The sequence below is a fragment of the Brassica napus genome, chromosome C1 (genome assembly GCF_020379485.1).
Source record: "Brassica napus cultivar Da-Ae chromosome C1, Da-Ae, whole genome shotgun sequence".
NCBI lineage: Eukaryota > Viridiplantae > Streptophyta > Magnoliopsida > Brassicales > Brassicaceae > Brassica > Brassica napus.
Window position 1 is genome coordinate 22,264,918 of NC_063444.1, and position 16,673 is coordinate 22,281,590.

The 16,673-nt window shown below is 39.7% G+C and overlaps 3 protein-coding genes across 7 annotated transcripts; 1 reads left to right on the top strand and 2 right to left on the bottom strand.

Annotated features, from left to right (window-relative positions):
- Positions 1 to 254: 254 nt before the first annotated feature.
- LOC106433215 (meiosis-specific protein ASY2-like) lies at positions 255 to 3,886 on the bottom strand. The gene is made up of 4 exons (XM_013874063.3): positions 2,077 to 3,886; positions 1,877 to 2,011; positions 1,283 to 1,782; positions 255 to 1,205 (listed from the first exon to the last, which is right to left on the bottom strand). The coding sequence occupies exons 1-4, from the start codon at positions 3,692 to 3,694 to the stop codon at positions 432 to 434; spliced, it is 3,027 nt and encodes a 1,008-aa protein (XP_013729517.2). The 5' UTR covers positions 3,695 to 3,886; the 3' UTR covers positions 255 to 431.
- Positions 3,887 to 4,845: 959 nt separating this feature from the next.
- Positions 4,846 to 7,032, top strand: BNAC01G26220D (probable pectin methylesterase CGR2). Of its 4 annotated transcripts, none has more exons than XM_013820400.3 (7): positions 4,846 to 5,099; positions 5,412 to 5,570; positions 5,659 to 5,698; positions 5,800 to 5,838; positions 5,911 to 6,288; positions 6,362 to 6,417; positions 6,542 to 7,032. In XM_013820400.3, the coding sequence occupies exons 2-7, from the start codon at positions 5,445 to 5,447 to the stop codon at positions 6,692 to 6,694; spliced, it is 792 nt and encodes a 263-aa protein (XP_013675854.1). In that variant the 5' UTR covers positions 4,846 to 5,099; positions 5,412 to 5,444; the 3' UTR covers positions 6,695 to 7,032. The 4 variants fall into 4 exon arrangements, with proteins under 4 accessions (XP_013675854.1, XP_013675856.1, XP_013675855.1 ...); XM_013820402.3 differs by having other exon boundaries at positions 5,911 to 6,270; XM_013820401.3 differs by having other exon boundaries at positions 5,914 to 6,288.
- Positions 7,033 to 8,154: 1,122 nt separating this feature from the next.
- On the bottom strand, positions 8,155 to 10,786 carry LOC106380604 (branched-chain-amino-acid aminotransferase 3, chloroplastic). 2 transcript variants are annotated; one of them, XM_013820397.3, is made up of 9 exons: positions 10,530 to 10,786; positions 10,356 to 10,450; positions 10,093 to 10,270; positions 9,575 to 9,754; positions 9,266 to 9,496; positions 9,071 to 9,187; positions 8,804 to 8,899; positions 8,579 to 8,691; positions 8,155 to 8,488 (listed from the first exon to the last, which is right to left on the bottom strand). In XM_013820397.3, the coding sequence occupies exons 1-9, from the start codon at positions 10,656 to 10,658 to the stop codon at positions 8,371 to 8,373; spliced, it is 1,257 nt and encodes a 418-aa protein (XP_013675851.1). In that variant the 5' UTR covers positions 10,659 to 10,786; the 3' UTR covers positions 8,155 to 8,370. The 2 variants fall into 2 exon arrangements, with proteins under 2 accessions (XP_013675851.1, XP_013675853.1); XM_013820399.3 differs by having other exon boundaries at positions 10,356 to 10,444; positions 10,530 to 10,765.
- Positions 10,787 to 16,673: the final 5,887 nt, after the last annotated feature.

Sequence of the window (16,673 nt, forward strand, 5' to 3'; positions counted from 1 at the left end):
ATCTGTTCTCAGTGCTGCAGCTCCGCGCTCACACTTCAATCAAATTTGCAAATTAAAAATACGAGATCCGTTCTCAGTGCTGCAGCTCCATGCTCACACTTAATCAAATTTGCAAAATAAAAAATACGAGATCCGTTCTCAGTACTGCAGCTCCGCGCTCACACTTCAATCAAATTTGCAAAAAAATAAATAAATAGAGATCCGTTCTCAAAACGCCAGCCCTACAACATCTCAACGATCAAAGCCGTGCAAAGAAGAATAAAAACAAACATGAAGAATTCAAGCATCATATAAAAGAAGACCAACATCCATATCCGAAAGAGATCAACATGATCAAAACATAACAACCAAAGTCTAAAAAAAAAGGGGAGGAGCAGCAAAATAAAAGATAGCAGCAGCCACGCAGGGCCTTGACGATCACAAGAACCAAACTACGGACGGGAAGGAACCTGACCTTCACGCCTCACAGCCGAAGACGCAGCACCAGCACGCTCAGCCACACGACGACGACTTGCTTCTTCACGACGACGATTTTCCTCCCTCCCTCTTGCCTTAGCAGCATCTTCAACCCCCGCAGCAAGAGTCGGATGAACAGGAGAGAGCGGACGAGTAAAATCAAAGGAAGGGATATCAGCCAGTTCCTTGGGTTCAAACTCAACACAAACAACCGAGTTTGCCTTCTCCTTCCTCCGGACCAATTCATTCTCAAGATGCTTAACCTTACCATCAGGAATATTTATGGCCTCTTTCTTCCAAGTTTTGGCAGCATCAAGCACTGCCATGATCTGATTCACTCCATACATAGATGTGCGAACAACCTTCTGATTATCCACATACCTCCGCACCTTTTCCATACGGGAATTGAAAGTAGCAAGCACGTCATCATGTCTCATTACTGCCCTGCGATACCTCCTGCCCGCCACTTCCTTTTCCTTCTTAAAACGCTCCAAGTCGGCCGTTTGACGTTTCTTCACCCGCCCAGCTTCCAAAGCTATCTTTGCAGTAAGTTTTTCAACTTCTTCCAACGCATCTGAAGACACTTTCTTCTCAGCCTCATACTTGCCGCGCAGAGCTGCCATTTCCTCGGAACTGTCAACCTTATCCTTAATAGAAGCAAGCTCAGCCTTCGTTTTTTCAAGCTCGGCCTTCACCTCTTCAAGCTCTTCATCTTGATTGACCACCAATTTGTTCGCAAACTTTGTAGCCTGCACAAAAAAAAACACAAAAAAATTCTTTTAGATCAAAACCACAAACAAACTTTGAAGAGAAATAATTATCTTACAATGGCCAAGTGACGAGCAAATTCCTTATACCACTCACCGCGCCTAACTTGATCAAAAGGCAAGCCATCAACGCCACCAGGTGATTGAAACAACTTGAAAAGATCACCACATCCCGAAGCCAAACCATTGAACGAATGTTCAAACGGCTCAAAAGATGCCTTCTCCCCAGCAGGAGACTCAACCACCAAAGGCAGCTCAACATCAGAACTCACGATTTTACGAGACTTTGAAGGCGGCACGTCTTTTGATGAACGATCAGCAGCAGCCCTTTTCGCCACAACACTCCCACTGCCCGCAACAACTTCCTTTCCAGAAGCACCAGCGGACGGTACAGAAACTGTCGTACTCGTAAGACCCACAACAATACTACGAGCAGATGCCGAAGGCTCCACACCAGCGGCACACTGACCAGACTCATCAACAGAAGCATCATCAATACCTCCAGCAAAGCAATCAGCCAAACTCGGAATCTCGCTAAAATCCATCTTTCTCCAACAAGCTACAAAAAAAGAGGCCAACAAAACCATGCAAAATCAGTAACTTATCAAAAACAACAAGTATTTACCAAAAAAAAAAACCCGCATATTTTTTACCTGAGTCAATAAACGGGATGCGCCGCCAAACCTCCGATCGCCTCACCACAGTCCAGTCCCGAGCCTTCGTCTCCTTGAAGTATTCCACGCACTCACTATCACCAGGAGCAAGAGGAACACCAACTGAATGACGACCTACAAAACAAGACAACAATCAATAAGAGTGTCAAACAAGAACACACCAATAAGATTTAAACTACCATTGTAAGGATTCCAACTACTCCTAAAAGGGACACTCATATCAGAAACATCAGGAACCGACGAAGGCGCGATTCGAACATAAAAAAACTTTTTAATCCAACATAACGTTTTTCTCTTCCTCTCCCCAACAACACCACAGCCAGCCCTCATAGACACATAAAAAGCCCCGTCCGTCTTATCACACCGAGTAATACGCGCAATACGTTCAAACAAGTTTAGGCTCATGTGAACACCAATATCCGCAGCTGTGAACAAAGCTGCAACTATGTTTCGAATAGCAGCAGGAGTAAGTTGAGCAAGTGCAATAAGATGCTCATCACAATACGCCAGCAGCAACCTCGGGAGAGGAAACCACAAATGATATTCGGTGAACCAGAAGTCGTAAACACAAAGCCACCCATCCGGAACCGTCCACGGACGTTCATCCTCGCCAGGAATACGCACCTCTATGACACCATTACGGCAACAGTTGGCTGAGATCCACTTAATCGTATCCTCATCAACAATAGAAGGAAATGACTCCGATGGATCCGGATGATTAACAAGAGGACCTTCAAAACTCCTAGGCCTTTCCCTCGCCTTCCTGACCCTCTTTTTCTTCTTCTTCCCATAACCACAAGAATTACCAAAGGCATCAAGCGATCCAGCAAGGGAGGCAGCCACGCTTTCTTGTTTTATTTTTTTCAAAATATCAGTAACATCGGCTCGACGATCACCGCCTCCATCGGTGTCATCCCTCCCATCATCCACAACAATGACTCCTAGACTACCACTAACACCGCTTTGCTCACCACTAAAACTATCCTGCTCATCACTAGAATCATCACATTCACCACTGAAATCACTACGTCCATCTGCACCATCTCGGTCACCCATCTCATCATCTCCGACAGCAGCATGATCACCATCACTAGCATACTCGCCTTGATCACTTTCCTCACCAACATTAATGTCACAGATCCCATTCCACGCATCACTGGCGCTTCCCAGCGCACCATCATCCTCAACACCAACACTTTCAACGTCATCATCTCGTTTATCATCTTCAGAAACGTCATCATATTCACCAGCAACACCAGCACTATCCACAGACTTCTCACTACGAGAACTCGAGTACGAACTATCATCATCAGAGGAACTTGTAGTTTCCGACGACGACTCCTTAGTTTGGGAAAAGTTCGCCAGCCGCATCTGCTCATGCTCCTGGATGGTTTCTAACATAGTCTTCTTCGTCAAAGATGACGAACTAGGGACAATAAGAGGTGTTGTTAAAACCAACCCCGATCCCTCAACACCAGGCTCCACCGCTAAATTAGTCCCATGCTCATCAAAAAGAAACCCGGTCCCTTCCTCGATCAAACTCGCGCTTACCCTGTCTTCTGCTTCACTCCCAGTAAGAGTACTTAACTCAACAGCAATGACAGATTCGGCAATCTCCGACCACGACTTGCGGCCATCAGCAAGCTCCATCTTACGAACTAACAAAGACAGCTGCTCACAAGCAACCTTCCCACCCGAAGGCATGCTTGATACAACAGAAGATAAGTTTGGAACAAGAGACGAGCTGGAACCAAAAGACGACGAACTCAGCCCCACCTCACCATGACACGGCTTCATCGATAATGGCAAGCTCGGAACATTAAGCGACAAGCTCGAACCTAGGAACGAGCTAGGAACTGGCGAACTCAAAACAAAAGCCGAGCTCGACCCCACCAATGGCAAGCTCGTGCCCTCCGCATCTCGACCACAATCTTTCACTAACAACGAACCCGAAGTAACAACAGGAGACGAGCTCGAAACCACCGTCGACGAGCTGTGGGTTTAGGGTTTAGGGTTTAGAGTTGATGTTTCGGGGTTTAGGGTTTAAAGTTTATGTTTCAAGGTTTAGGGTTCGTATTTCAAAAAAAAAAAAGATTTAGGATTGATGGTTTAGGGTTTATGGTTCGTATTTAAAAAAAAAAATAGGGTTTATGATTGATGGTTTAGGGTTTAGAGTTGAGTTTTAAGGTTTAGAGTTTAAATTTTTATTTATTTAAATATTTATTTATTATATTTAGTGGTAGCATGGAAACGGTAAACATGTAATTTCCTTGTGGTAATATCATATTAATGGCTCCTCTCATCTCTTCTGCTTGTTTCCACAAACCAGACCTGCGTAAATGTTCGACAGTTACACATAAACCGATGGATCATTCTTCTCTTGCTCCATTAGCAACCATCTTCCCCTGCTTCAAAAGTAACATGTATTTAGTCTACTTCCTGAAATTTTTTTGGTTAGGGAAAATCGACTTTGACAAGTGCTTTAACAAGGACCGGTCTCTACTGCAGTGAGCGAGCGGTATAATTCAAAATGCTTCCAAACTCTCTTAATTAAACTGTCAAATTTGAAACTCAACTCATAGGTTTTTGAAGGCAGCTTCTTGCCACTTTAGATATTACACTCAAGTGAGTCCAGTCCATCCTTCCTGCTGGGTAAGTTGGTTGATAACCCGTCAAGGTACACATGTACTACTATTAAAATGTATGAGTTGATTTTTAATTCAGAAAATTGCTTATAATGACACTGTTGGATTCATATTAGATCTACCTATATAGGTAGAAATAGATACCTACTTTAGTTCCATCTTTCATTCTAACTTGGTGGAAGCATTTCAATTGACTCTTGAAGAAGTTGTAGTGAGGTGAAAATAAGAAGGTTAAGTGTCAGACGATAGTCGAAAGTTCAAAGCGGTAGATGAAGATGCAAGAGTTAAGAGGGTGAAGAATAGTTTTGTTTGTGAAATTGCTTCAGTTGAGAAGTGAAGAAAACGGCAAGAGGTTTGGTTAAGCTATGTTAAAATGGGGCGTCATTTTGGAAACAGCGCATCATATATATATATATATAAGCAGTGAACACTTTGCGAAGCTTCTTCTTCTTCTCCTCTTACTTTAGTAAATTGATTCAAGTGAGAAAAGCGCATTTTCTCGGATCTCAGATCCCAACACCATTGTTTTATTCTTCTGTATAATTTTGATCGAAGAGGTAGATTTTCTCTCTTCTTCTTCTTGTCGATTTCTTCAGGAGCTTATTGGGTTTCCTTCGTCTTCTTTGATGGATCTATGCGTTAATCTGATTAGTTTTTGATGAAATTCGTTATTAATGGGGGATGTTATCGCTGCTAATACTGGACAAGGAACGCAGCTAATTTTTGTGGTTGTTTCATGGATCTTGTTTCTATTTCGCAATGAGAGAATTAGCTTAGATTATTCCTTTTCTGTAATTGAGATTGGGAGAGACTTGTTCTTTGTATTCTGCAGTCTCAAAATGGATCTAATTTAGTTTTGTGGTTTGTAGATCGAATAGGTTGAGCTCTCTGGGATCATAATAATGGCGAGAAGGCAAGCAGGTTCAACACGGCGTGTAGGAGAAGGTGGAAGCTTCCCTTTTGCTGGAGGAGCTTCCCACTCCAAGTCTCGTTCTTCTCCACTTTTGTCTATTTGCCTTGTTCTTCTTGTATTCTTCCTTCCTTCCTTGTTCCTCTTTAATGGATCTTCCTTCATTTTTTTTGATATCTAATAATCATTTGTTGTCGATTTTCCAGGGGGCTTGCCTTCTCATCTGGTATGCTTACAGTGGTCCAGGTATTCTATATATAATCAATCATCTTTGTGTATAAATAAGTCTTTCTTTTTTTTTTTTTTTTTTTTGCATCTAAATAGTGATTTTTTCTTCTGGAATACAGGAATCTTTAAAAGTGTCAAAGAAGCCAGCAAAGTTTCAGGTTCTCATTTTCAATACATGTGCCTTCACCTCCATTGAGTCATCTATCTTATCAGCTTTTCGATGAATTTAGCAGGTGACTATTCCTGCACATCACAAGTCCAAAGAGCCGTTTCGCTTCTTAAGAAGGCCTATGGAGACGGGATGCGCAAGGTCTTGCACGTAGGCCCTGAGACGTGCTCTGTCGTTTCCACTCTCTTGAAAGAGGATGACACTGAAGCATGGGGTGTCGAACCTTATGACATCGAGGATGCTGATTCTCACTGCAAGAGTCTTGTCAGCAAAGGCCTTGTCCGTGTCGCTGATATCAAGTTCCCTCTCCCCTACAGGGCGAAATCCTTCTCTCTTGTGATCGTCTCAGATGCTCTTGATTATCTCTCGCCCAAGTACCTTAACAAGACCCTCCCTGAACTTGCTAGAGTTGCTTCAGATGGTGTGGTTCTTTTTGCAGGTTATCTACCTTTAATTAAAAAATTTCATTCGAGTTTTTGGTTTCTGACTCTTGAACTTTGACTGTTTTCTAGGTCTTCCTGGTCAGCAAAAGGCTAAAGTTGCTGAATTGTCTAAATTCGGGCGTCCCGTAAGTTTACTACACCCTGTTCTCTCTCAGTTAGTTTATAAGTGGCATTAGAATAGTTTATTGTAGCTAGCCGTTTGCATTGAACACATGATTAAATGGCAGTTCTTAATCTTTCTTATTGCAGGCTAAAATGCGTAGCGCATCATGGTGGAACCGATTCTTCGTCCAGACAAGCTTAGAAGAAAACGAAGGACCAAGCAAGAAGTTTGAACAAGCTGTTTCCAAAGGATCATACAAACCAGCCTGCCAAGTCTTCCACCTCAAGCCATTACATTAATCAGCCACCACTGTTCCACACTAAACCTTATTCACACGTAAGAAGAAAAAAAAATAGCATAATCGATATCTCCTTTGTATTTTGTAACAAAGTTTTTGCCCTTTGTATCCCCATCAACACAATTTTTTCTTTTTTTTTTTTGAACACACAACACATTTTTTTCCCTATTGAGTTTAAATCCATCATTGTCACCAATAGTCTCCACATGAACACTTGTCATCTTTAAAGCAGTAGAACCTAAGGTTATCCCTTACAATGATCTCTCTACACGCAACCGTATACATAAACTTGATCTGTAATATGTGTTTTTTTATTCATGGTCAATATCATTCTCTGTATATTTCTTCATTTCACATGAATTATTTTCTCCCTAACATATTAGTTTTTGATGTAAATATCTAATTTTCACAATACTTTACAATATCCCAAATTCTAGGGAAATATCCACCAATTTTCGTCAAGAATTAGTAAAGACTGAGAGTAAACACTCAAGAACGCAGAGATAAAATTATACACAAATTCTAATCCAGTAAGATAGATCTTTTTAAAGGCCGATTTTGTGGTGTTAAAAAAAAAATGGCCCATTTGTTTTCAGATGCGCTGATATGATTTGACCCGGTCCAGCCGGTTCACCGGTTTTGAAACATTTAAAAATAGGAACCGGAAATTTATTTATATTGGCTTCAAACCAATGTTTTTAAAACTGGACCGGCTAGCGAACCGAAATTTTTTTGGGTCATGGGTCATTGTGGTTCGACCGGATCTGAACCGGGTTCGATCGGATTTACTTAGACTAAACTAAATTTAATGATATTTTAGAAATAATATGCATATTTTTTTTAAAAAAATAAATCATATCAAATAAAATGTTTAAATAGTCGTAATATGTAGAAAAAAATAAAAATAACAATTAAAATCTAAAAATCATTATGAAAAACACATTTAAACTTTATTCGCAGATCTTATCACTTTAAATCTTCATCACCTTTAAAAAAAATTATATACACAATAGGTAAAAGTTATATTTTGAAATACAAATTTCAGAACGAAAATGTTTCAATTATTTAAAATCTTCAAAACAAGTGATCATAAAATAATTTTTTTTAAAAAGTGAGAAGTAGACAAAAACAATATCTTGACGTGAATATTAAACTTTGTGAATCTTGTAATTTATGAGTTGTAGAGACGATAAAAGAAAAAGACGAGCGACAATACTTTATTAATCTTTGATAAATCTTATTTTTACTTAAAAAAGAAAAAAAAATTAATTGTTTAATTAACAAAATTTTGGCTTATATACGAACCGGGATTTGGGCGGTTCATTGGGTCTCCGGTTCCCGGGTTTTTGACGGTTCGATAGGAGTTTTTAACTGGTTCGATTTTAGTTAGGTTTTAGCATTAACCCAACCCGGATTATTTTTGGTTCATGGTCAACCCGGTCCGACAGCCGGTTTGGTCCGGGTTTAAAAACACTGCTTCAAACACACAAAAGACAACTGCAAGTTTTGGTACAAGGTAACACATCTGTTGATCTTGAAGCAGCTAAGTTGTAAGATCTCCACTTTTAAGATCGACCAGTTTATAGTTTCACGAATACGAAACGCAGACTACATGAAAATGATAACAAGAACTAAGCAGTCATATACTGATATAACAATGCCTTTGCCTGTTTTTTTTCAACTGAGATTCACAGTCCATTTCATGTTATCCTCAGTCAGACCCATTTGCAAGCTTGTCAGAACGGTATAGAGTTTCTCCGAGACAGATCCAAAGCTACCTTCTCCGTACGATACTCTGCGTAAACAAAAAAAAGGCAAAAGATTTACCCCACTTTATTGGTTGGTTTTTGTTTAAATGAGGATACAAAAAGACAGTTTTTGTTACCTTTTGCCTTTGTAAGTAATGCTTCCAACGGGAGAGACAACCACAGCGGTTCCAGTGCAGAAAACCTCGTCCGCCTCTAGTAACTCATCCACTGTCACATTCCGTTCCTCCACCTGCATGATACCAGATAAACATTCTCTGTGACCACTAGCAAGTTGTGATACTATGATCACCTTTTAAAGATGTGAGTAGAGTTGAGAATCTGAGGAAAGGGAGAGAGATTACCTTAAGCCCTTGGCTACGAGCAACGTCAACTATACTTTTCCGCGTAATCCCTGGTAAGATGGTTCCTCTTATTTCAGGAGTAGAGACCACATTGTCCTGGCAAAGAGAGTAAGCAAGCAACAACGATTTGGTCAGAAGGTTTATTTGTAAGAGAATAAGTACCTTGAGATGTTTTGCAAAAGTCTTCACAAATTAAGATGGTGCCAGAGACATCTCCTAGACTCTATATGGCATCACTGAATACCGAAAGAGTTGATTTTCTTTTACCTTGACAATGAAGATATTGCATGAGGAGACCTCCTCAAGATATCTTTTGTAAATGCAATCAAGGTACAAAACATCTGAATATCCTTTGGCTTTTGCCACCGACTGTGCTTTTAAAACCTACATTATAAGTTGTTATGCGTGAGTGAGTACATAAGCCAGTCCAAAGAGATGTTAACAATTTCAACTTTGACTTACTGCAGCATAATTGCCAATGGTTTTAACACCTCCCGTACCACCAGGTGTCGCACGGTGAAATTCACTTTCCACAATCAAATTGATTGGTGACACACCTTCTTTGAAGTAGTTTCCAACAGGAGAGACATAGACAAGGAAAGTATATTCTGGTGCAGGAGCAAGACCAAGAACAGCTCCAGTTCCCATTAGCAACGGTCTAATGTACAAGGAACCTTTACCTGGGGGTGGAACCTGAAAAACAAGACATCGAATCATATTATTAACTCATAACAGCCAACAAAACTTTTTGTAAAAACTTCATTTGCATACCCAACGTTTATTTGCTAAAACAGTTGCTTTCACAGCTTCGACAAACTGGTCAATGGTAGGAGCAGGCATACACATCCTCTCAGCACCACATCTCATACGTGTAGCATTCTCTTCAGGACGGAAGAGGAGGATATTCTTACCGTCTTGCTTTCTGTAAGCTTTCATCCCTTCGAACAACCCCTACAAACAGAAGTACACAACACACAGATAAGACTTTTTTTTATAATCATAAACTGCAATCTTTTCATGGCCAGATTGTGTTTCAGTGTCAAGAATCTAGGAAAACAGATCCATTGAACTCCTCTAAAAGATTATTGATTAGCATATTAGACTAAGCTCTCATTATATTAAAGGACACAACTAGGAAACAAAAGTCAACGGATGATTACACTTTGGCATCAAGAATCTGACATACTCCAAATTCTCATGAAAGGCTTTTCTACTACCGAAGACTAAGCTCGTTCTATGAAACTTGTCACAGTAAAGGAAAGGACTTTGAGAAACTAGGAAACATAAACCTGTCCGTAGTTGAGTACACCAGCAGATGGGCTGACTTCAATGTTCCCAAAACGTTGCAACTCACCATTAGAGAACTCACCCCCAAGGTTACATTTCATGACGTACATGTAATCGGTCGGCTTAAGACCGAACCCGATGTTGTCCCAATCTATGTCGGCTACCTCAGACGCATCCGTACTATTCAACATATAATAAAAAACCAATCTCATCAAACCAAAGAAATTTAAATAGACCAAAACAATTGATTGTGTTTCCAACGAACCTGGAAGAAGAGTTTGACAGGACGGCGTTGCACCGAGTAAGAGAGACTCCGCCATTGATGAAACTTGAAGAGACAGAGGAAGAAGAAGGCTGAAGCTGTGAATAATACAATCGAGCAATGAGGTCAGATGAAATCGAATGAATGGTGTAAAAAAGGGGAGAAAAAATAGTTGACCTTGATGGAGGAAGTTGATGGCGATAAGTTCCGAGTGAAGGAGAATGAATGGAGGCGCGTGGTGGAGGCGCGTGAAGGAGAAAGCAGGTAACTTTGATTAAGACTCGGGGAAAGTGTAGCTCTCTCCATCGTTCGTTTCCGAGGAAAATCAGAGTAATTGTTTGGAGTCTTTCTTCTTTCTCTTTGGGTGTCTGTAATGTAATGGGTGACGGAGGGAGGCTATGTGCGTTTTCCTTTCAGCTTCTCTTTTTACCCTAACACCTTTTTTTCAAGTTTTTAATTTGTTGCTCAAATTAAATAATGTATAATCAATTTAGTAATCTAAACATATTTTTTTTTAATGTGCAACCCCCACAGTAGGTTCAACTAGTTAGTGAGTAAATAATATTTTACAGGGTGATGTGTAATTATTTTATAAAATATTATTATTCTAATTTTTTTAACATTGATTAATTATGCTATTACAATGTTGAGAATATTACATAGACGATTTTACCGCCGAAAACTCTACCACCATATGAGAATACACGTCTGACTGCGTTACTCTGAGCCGTCCTATAAGATCTATGTTCGACGATACGCCATTCACCATGCTGAAGACATCTTGTAACCATTTTTCTCCATAATCTACATAACTTGCGTTTTCTAGGGTTTGAATCTCAGACTTCCTGGTATAAAATCATTAATGAACACTTAGTCAAACCAGAGGTTTCCACTTATTTCTGTAAATTAAAGGCATAATTTTTTTAAAAAAAATCAGGGTGATGTAAATAAAAAACTGTTTGTCGTAGTTATATAGGGGTTCGTGTTCGGATACCTGTTCGGGTTCGGATAGTATATTTCAGATTTTTGGGTATTTCGGTATATAGGTATAGAACCCATTCATGTATTTCTACATTTCGGGTCTGATTCGGTTATTTGAGGTCGGGTTCGGACATTTAAATTTTGAAAGAACAAATTAAATTCTTCATTGTTTAAGTTTTTCGTAATTAAAATATATACTTTTAACTTAATTGGTTTTCTAATTTTTAATAGATTAAACTATTAATAGGTTTGAAGATAAAACTTTTAAAATAGAAAGACTTTAATTTAGTTATTATTTTAAAATTTTGGAAGTCACTTTTATTAATATAAGAAATAAGAGCTTGATATGTATTTTAAGTGAGTAGCAAATGATTTTGTCCTGTTGTAAAACAAGAGAATAAAATCTATGTTTCTGTATTATTCATAAACATAAGGAGCCCTTTATATATAGGGAATTACACCGTCATAGAATAATGGAAAGACTAAAGAAAAGAAATACGAAATAGTACAAATCATAATCTAATAAGGAAAATGCAAGATGCCGATTCTCTCTCTCTCTCTCTCTCTCCTCACGGTCGACTCTCTCTCTCTCTCTCTCTCTCTCTCTAGCATTGAGCCGGTTATGAACCGGGCCGGTTATGGACATCCACAATATGATTTATAACACTCCCCCTTGGATGCCATAACCATACAGGAATTGTAATACACTTTAGATGTTGCCTCATTGAAACCTTACCAGGAAAACCCAGTGGGACAAAACCATGGTGAAAGAAAAAGAGTACAACTCGTATTACTCCCCCCTGTTCTGAACAACTCGCAGCTGGCCTCATGAACAGCCAAGATCTCCGAATGGTTTGAAGATGTGGCCGTGATCGTCTGCTTCATGGAACACCATGATATGACCTTTCCGCAATGTGTGAAAACATAGCCTGTCTGTGATCGAGCATTGTGTGGATCCGAAAAATAACCTGCATCAGCAAAATCAACTAAACCTTCTTTGTTTTGGTTAGTATAAAATAAACCCAAGTCTTTCGTTCCTTGCATGTAACGAAGAACATGTTTAATCCCATTCCAGTGCCTTTGGGTTGGACAAGAGCTTAATCTAGACAATAGATTCACGGCAAAACATATATCTGGTCGTGTGACTAGCCAGATACATCAAAGCTCCTATGGCACTGAGATATGGCACTTCGGGACCAAGGACATCTTTATCGTCCATCTTAGGACGGAACGGATCAGTGTCCAGGCCGAGGGACCTCACGACCATGGGGCTAGATAATAGGTGAGACTCGGCCATGTTGAATCTCTTGAGTACTTTTCTGTATATGCCATTTGATGCACAAGGATTCCATCTCTCATGTACTCAAGCTGTAATCTAAAAAAAACTGTTTTTTTTCCAGATCTTTCATATCGAATTCTTTCTTAAGATATTCAACTGTTTGAGAAATCTCTCCAGCGGTTCCTAGGATATTCAAATCATCAACATACACTGCTATGATTACAAAGCCCTGGCCGAATTTCCTTATAAAGATACAAGGGCTGATCGGATCATTCTTATATCCCTCTTTCCCTAAGTACTCACTTAGTCTATTGTACCATATTCGGCCTAATTGTTTCAATCTATAAAGTGATTTATTCAACTTTATACAGTGTTGTTCTCGAGTACTCGATTTATTTTTCAACTCTATACCCTCTTGTACTTTCATATAAATCTCATTATCCAGTGGCCCATATAAGTATGCAGTTACAACATCCATTAACCGTAAGTCTAATTTTTCTATTATAGCCAAACTTATCAGGAATCTAAAAGTAGTAGCATCCACCACAGGGGAGTATGTCTCCTTATAATCTATTCCTGGTCTTTGTGAGAATCCTTGTGCAACAAGCCGTGCTTTATATCTAACGACATTACCATGTTCGTTTCTCTTTCTCACAAAGACCCACTTATGGCTGACTGGTTTAACATCATAAGGTGTCCGGACTATTGGTCCAAAGACATCTCTCTTCTTTAAAGAGTTTAACTCCACGTTTATAGTTTCTTTCCATTTGATCCAATCTGATCGTTGAGTGCACTCATAAATAGACGTGGGTTCATGATCCTCATTCAAATCCATAAGTTCAAGTGCTACCTTGTATGCAAATATATCATCAATGTCGACATCATTTATGTTCCATTGTATCCCAGACAAGACATAGTTTATTGAGATCTCATTATTATCAGGACCTTCAGTACCTTGAATCTTGGCGTCCCAAGAATTAGTATTAGATACATCAGGGCCGGCCGCATCTAAGCATTCATGATCGGCCGCGATTGCTATTAGGGTTTTGGGATCGGCCGCGGTTAAGTCCCGGGATTTAGGAACGGTCGCGGTCGTGTCTAGGGTTTCAACAACCTCGGTTTCATTCTCTGCACCTTTCTTAGTTTTCCGAGGGTTCTTATCTTTGGAACCTATTGGTCTACCACGTTTCAAACGTTGTCTAGACTCTGTAGCAACTTGATTGTTTCCCTATTGAACATCAATTCTGATTGGTGCATTAGCAGCTGGTATATATGACTTAGTCACTCTTTTCGGGTCAACAAAGGAATCTGGCAATTGATTAGCTAGCTTTTGTAAATGTATAATCTTTTGGACTTCTAAATCACATTCCTGATTCCGAGGATCTTGCCAAGATAAGGATGTTTGATTCCATGTAATATTTTACCAGTTTACTGCTATCTCCCCCTAATGTTGGATGTTCGGATTCATCAAAGTGACAATTCGCATACATGGCCTTAAATAAATCACCCGTAGTTGGCTCAAGGTATTTTATAATCGTGGGAGAATCATATCCAACATATATCCTCATCCTCCTTTGAGGTCCCATCTTTGTTCTTTGAGGTGGTGCAATTGGCACATAGACGGCACAACCAAATATCTTAAGATGCGATATGTCTGGCTCATGACCCGTAAGCAATTGTAATGGGGAATATCTATGTTCACTAGACGGTCTTATATGAATCAGTTCGGCCGCGTGCAAGACCGCGTGTCCCCAAGCTGAGACCGGAAGCTTAGACCTCATAAGTAATGGTCTAGCTATTAGTTGAATTCGTTTTATGAATGATTCGGCTAAGCCGTTCTGTTTATGTACATGTGCCACAGAGTGTTCCACACTTACCCCATGGACATACAGTAATCATTAAACGCTTGGGACGTGAAGTCACCAACATTGGTCTCTATCATTCCGACCTTAGCATAGTAAAAGGCCAGTAGAGAGCGCATGTATAGACTCTAGGACTATCTTATAGCCTTGGCCGATCTCTATGATCTGAAGGAACTCTTTGTTTCTTTCGCCCTTAGTCTCAATATGAAAGCCATTCATTCGAATGTCTTTAAAGCTCAATAGGCTTCTCTTAGAGCTGAGTGAATACAATGCATCAGATATCTCTAGATGCGTACCCTTAGGTAACAGGATGTTAGCCTGGCCGTAGCCCTCTATGAGACTGGCTATACCCGAAATGATACTTTAGAGACGTCATATAAAAACTTTCATTCATTAATAAAATAAGTTCAAAGCAATCAAAACATAGAAAACATAAAGCAAAGAACACGAAAACATAGATGTCGAATTCAACTTCATTCTTTTAAATAATCTGAAGTTTCATAATCCATATCGTCTCGTTCATGATTGAAAATCATCTTCACCATCTTGATAAGTCATATGAGCTTCAGGATTCTTCCCTTTCAAACTCTCTTGGTAGAGGTCAACGAGATGTTTGGGAGTCATACATGTCTTAGCCCAATGATTATCCATACCACATCTATGGCACACAGATTTGGTCGAGTTTTGTGGCTTGAAAGATGTACCACGGCCTCGTCCATGTCCACGGCCTCCATAGGAGCCACGGCCATACGAGTTGCCTTGGCCTCGACCAAACGAGTTTCGGCCTCGACCACCACGTCCATGCCATTTTCCACGACCATGGTTGTGTTGGCTATCACTCTGGACATGGTTCGACTCTTTCTTAGCCTCTACGGTCGCATGTGCCTCAGGTAATGGGTTTGTTCCAGGAGGTCTCAATTCACTGTTTCTCATCAATAGTTCATTGTTCTGCTCAGCGAGCAAGAGACAAGAGATCAGATTAGCATAAGTTGTGAAGCCCTTCTCACGGTACTGTTGTTGTAACAACACATTGTTTGTGTGGAAGGTGGAAAAGGTTTTCTCAAGCATATCCTTATTCGTTATATCCTCACCACACAGTTTCAATTTTGAAACTATTTTAAACAGGGCCGAGTTATACTCGTCCACGGACTTGAAGTCCTGGATTCTGAGATTCCTCCAATCATACATAGCCTTTGGTAATAACACCGTTCTCTGGTGATCATATCTCGTTTTCAACTCTGTCCAAAGGTCTAGAGGATTCTCAATAGTCAAATACTGATCTTTGAGACTCTCAATAAGATGATGGCGTATAATTAATATCGCACTGTATGCATTATTGCCCTCGGTGATACACTCATCGAGTCCCTTGGATTTCAAGATGATCTTAGTATCAAGTGCCCATTGCAAGTAATTATCTCCAGAGAGATTTAGGACAGCAAAATCCAAGTTTTTGATTTTCGACATCTGAAATCATATATTTCATTCTTAGGATTTATAACGTTCTTATAATGCATACAAGACAATCAGATATATTGCAAATTGGTCACACGACCAAACGGATATGATGCATTTAGTTCATATGATTATGCATGCATGATATGCTAACAAGCCGCACGGCCAAACAATCTGAACATGCACAATGCAAGACAAGCGGCACGGCCAAGAGTATGAACAATCTTAGCAATCGGTTTCTATATGATCTTAATGCAATCGGTTATTCATCTTTAGCAAGAACGATTCTAAGTGATCATGAAACCTCAATAAAACAATCAAGCAATGCATCAAGGGGTTTAGTTACTATCAACCTAACGATCATATTCAATGAGATTAATGCAATTAGGGTTTCAATATGAACAAGCCGGTCGGTTTTAAGTTTTAAACAAGATGAGAACTAATCAACTTAGGCGATTTCTATCGCAAGATAACATTCAATTAGTTCATCAATTCAATCAATTTCAAGTATGAGATTAATCAATCCTAGCAATCGGTTCTATGTGATGATAATCAGATTCAAAACATTCAATCACATAAACAATCAAATCAAATTTCGATTAGGGTTTGCATGGTATGCATGCGGCTAGGCTTTATGGAATTAGGGTTTCGATTTTAATCAAGCAATAAGATTCAATTTAGGTTATTAGGGATTGGATCTATTGCCTTAGGGTTTGGTTCTTAGGTTTTAGTTTTACCTAAACCTCA

Excerpts from the sequence above, each read along its gene's own strand:
- LOC106433215 (XM_013874063.3), bottom strand. The coding sequence starts at position 3,694 with ATGAAGCCGTGTCATGGTGAGGTGGGGCTGAGTTCGTCGTCTTTTGGT. Across the intron at positions 1,783-1,876 it reads CATCCCGTTTATTGACTCAG|CTTGTTGGAGAAAGATGGAT; the intron begins GTAAAAAATATG and ends CTTTTTTTGTAG. Across the intron at positions 1,206-1,282 it reads TTGCTCGTCACTTGGCCATT|GCTACAAAGTTTGCGAACAA; the intron begins GTAAGATAATTA and ends TTTTTTGTGCAG.
- BNAC01G26220D (XM_013820400.3), top strand. The coding sequence starts at position 5,445 with ATGGCGAGAAGGCAAGCAGGTTCAACACGGCGTGTAGGAGAAGGTGGA. Across the intron at positions 5,571-5,658 it reads CTATTTGCCTTGTTCTTCTT|GGGGCTTGCCTTCTCATCTG; the intron begins GTATTCTTCCTT and ends TCGATTTTCCAG. Across the intron at positions 5,699-5,799 it reads GTATGCTTACAGTGGTCCAG|GAATCTTTAAAAGTGTCAAA; the intron begins GTATTCTATATA and ends TCTGGAATACAG.
- LOC106380604 (XM_013820397.3), bottom strand. The coding sequence starts at position 10,658 with ATGGAGAGAGCTACACTTTCCCCGAGTCTTAATCAAAGTTACCTGCTT. Across the intron at positions 9,755-10,092 it reads GTGTACTCAACTACGGACAG|GGGTTGTTCGAAGGGATGAA; the intron begins GTTTATGTTTCC and ends TTCTGTTTGTAG. Across the intron at positions 9,497-9,574 it reads TTTTAGCAAATAAACGTTGG|GTTCCACCCCCAGGTAAAGG; the intron begins GTATGCAAATGA and ends CTTGTTTTTCAG.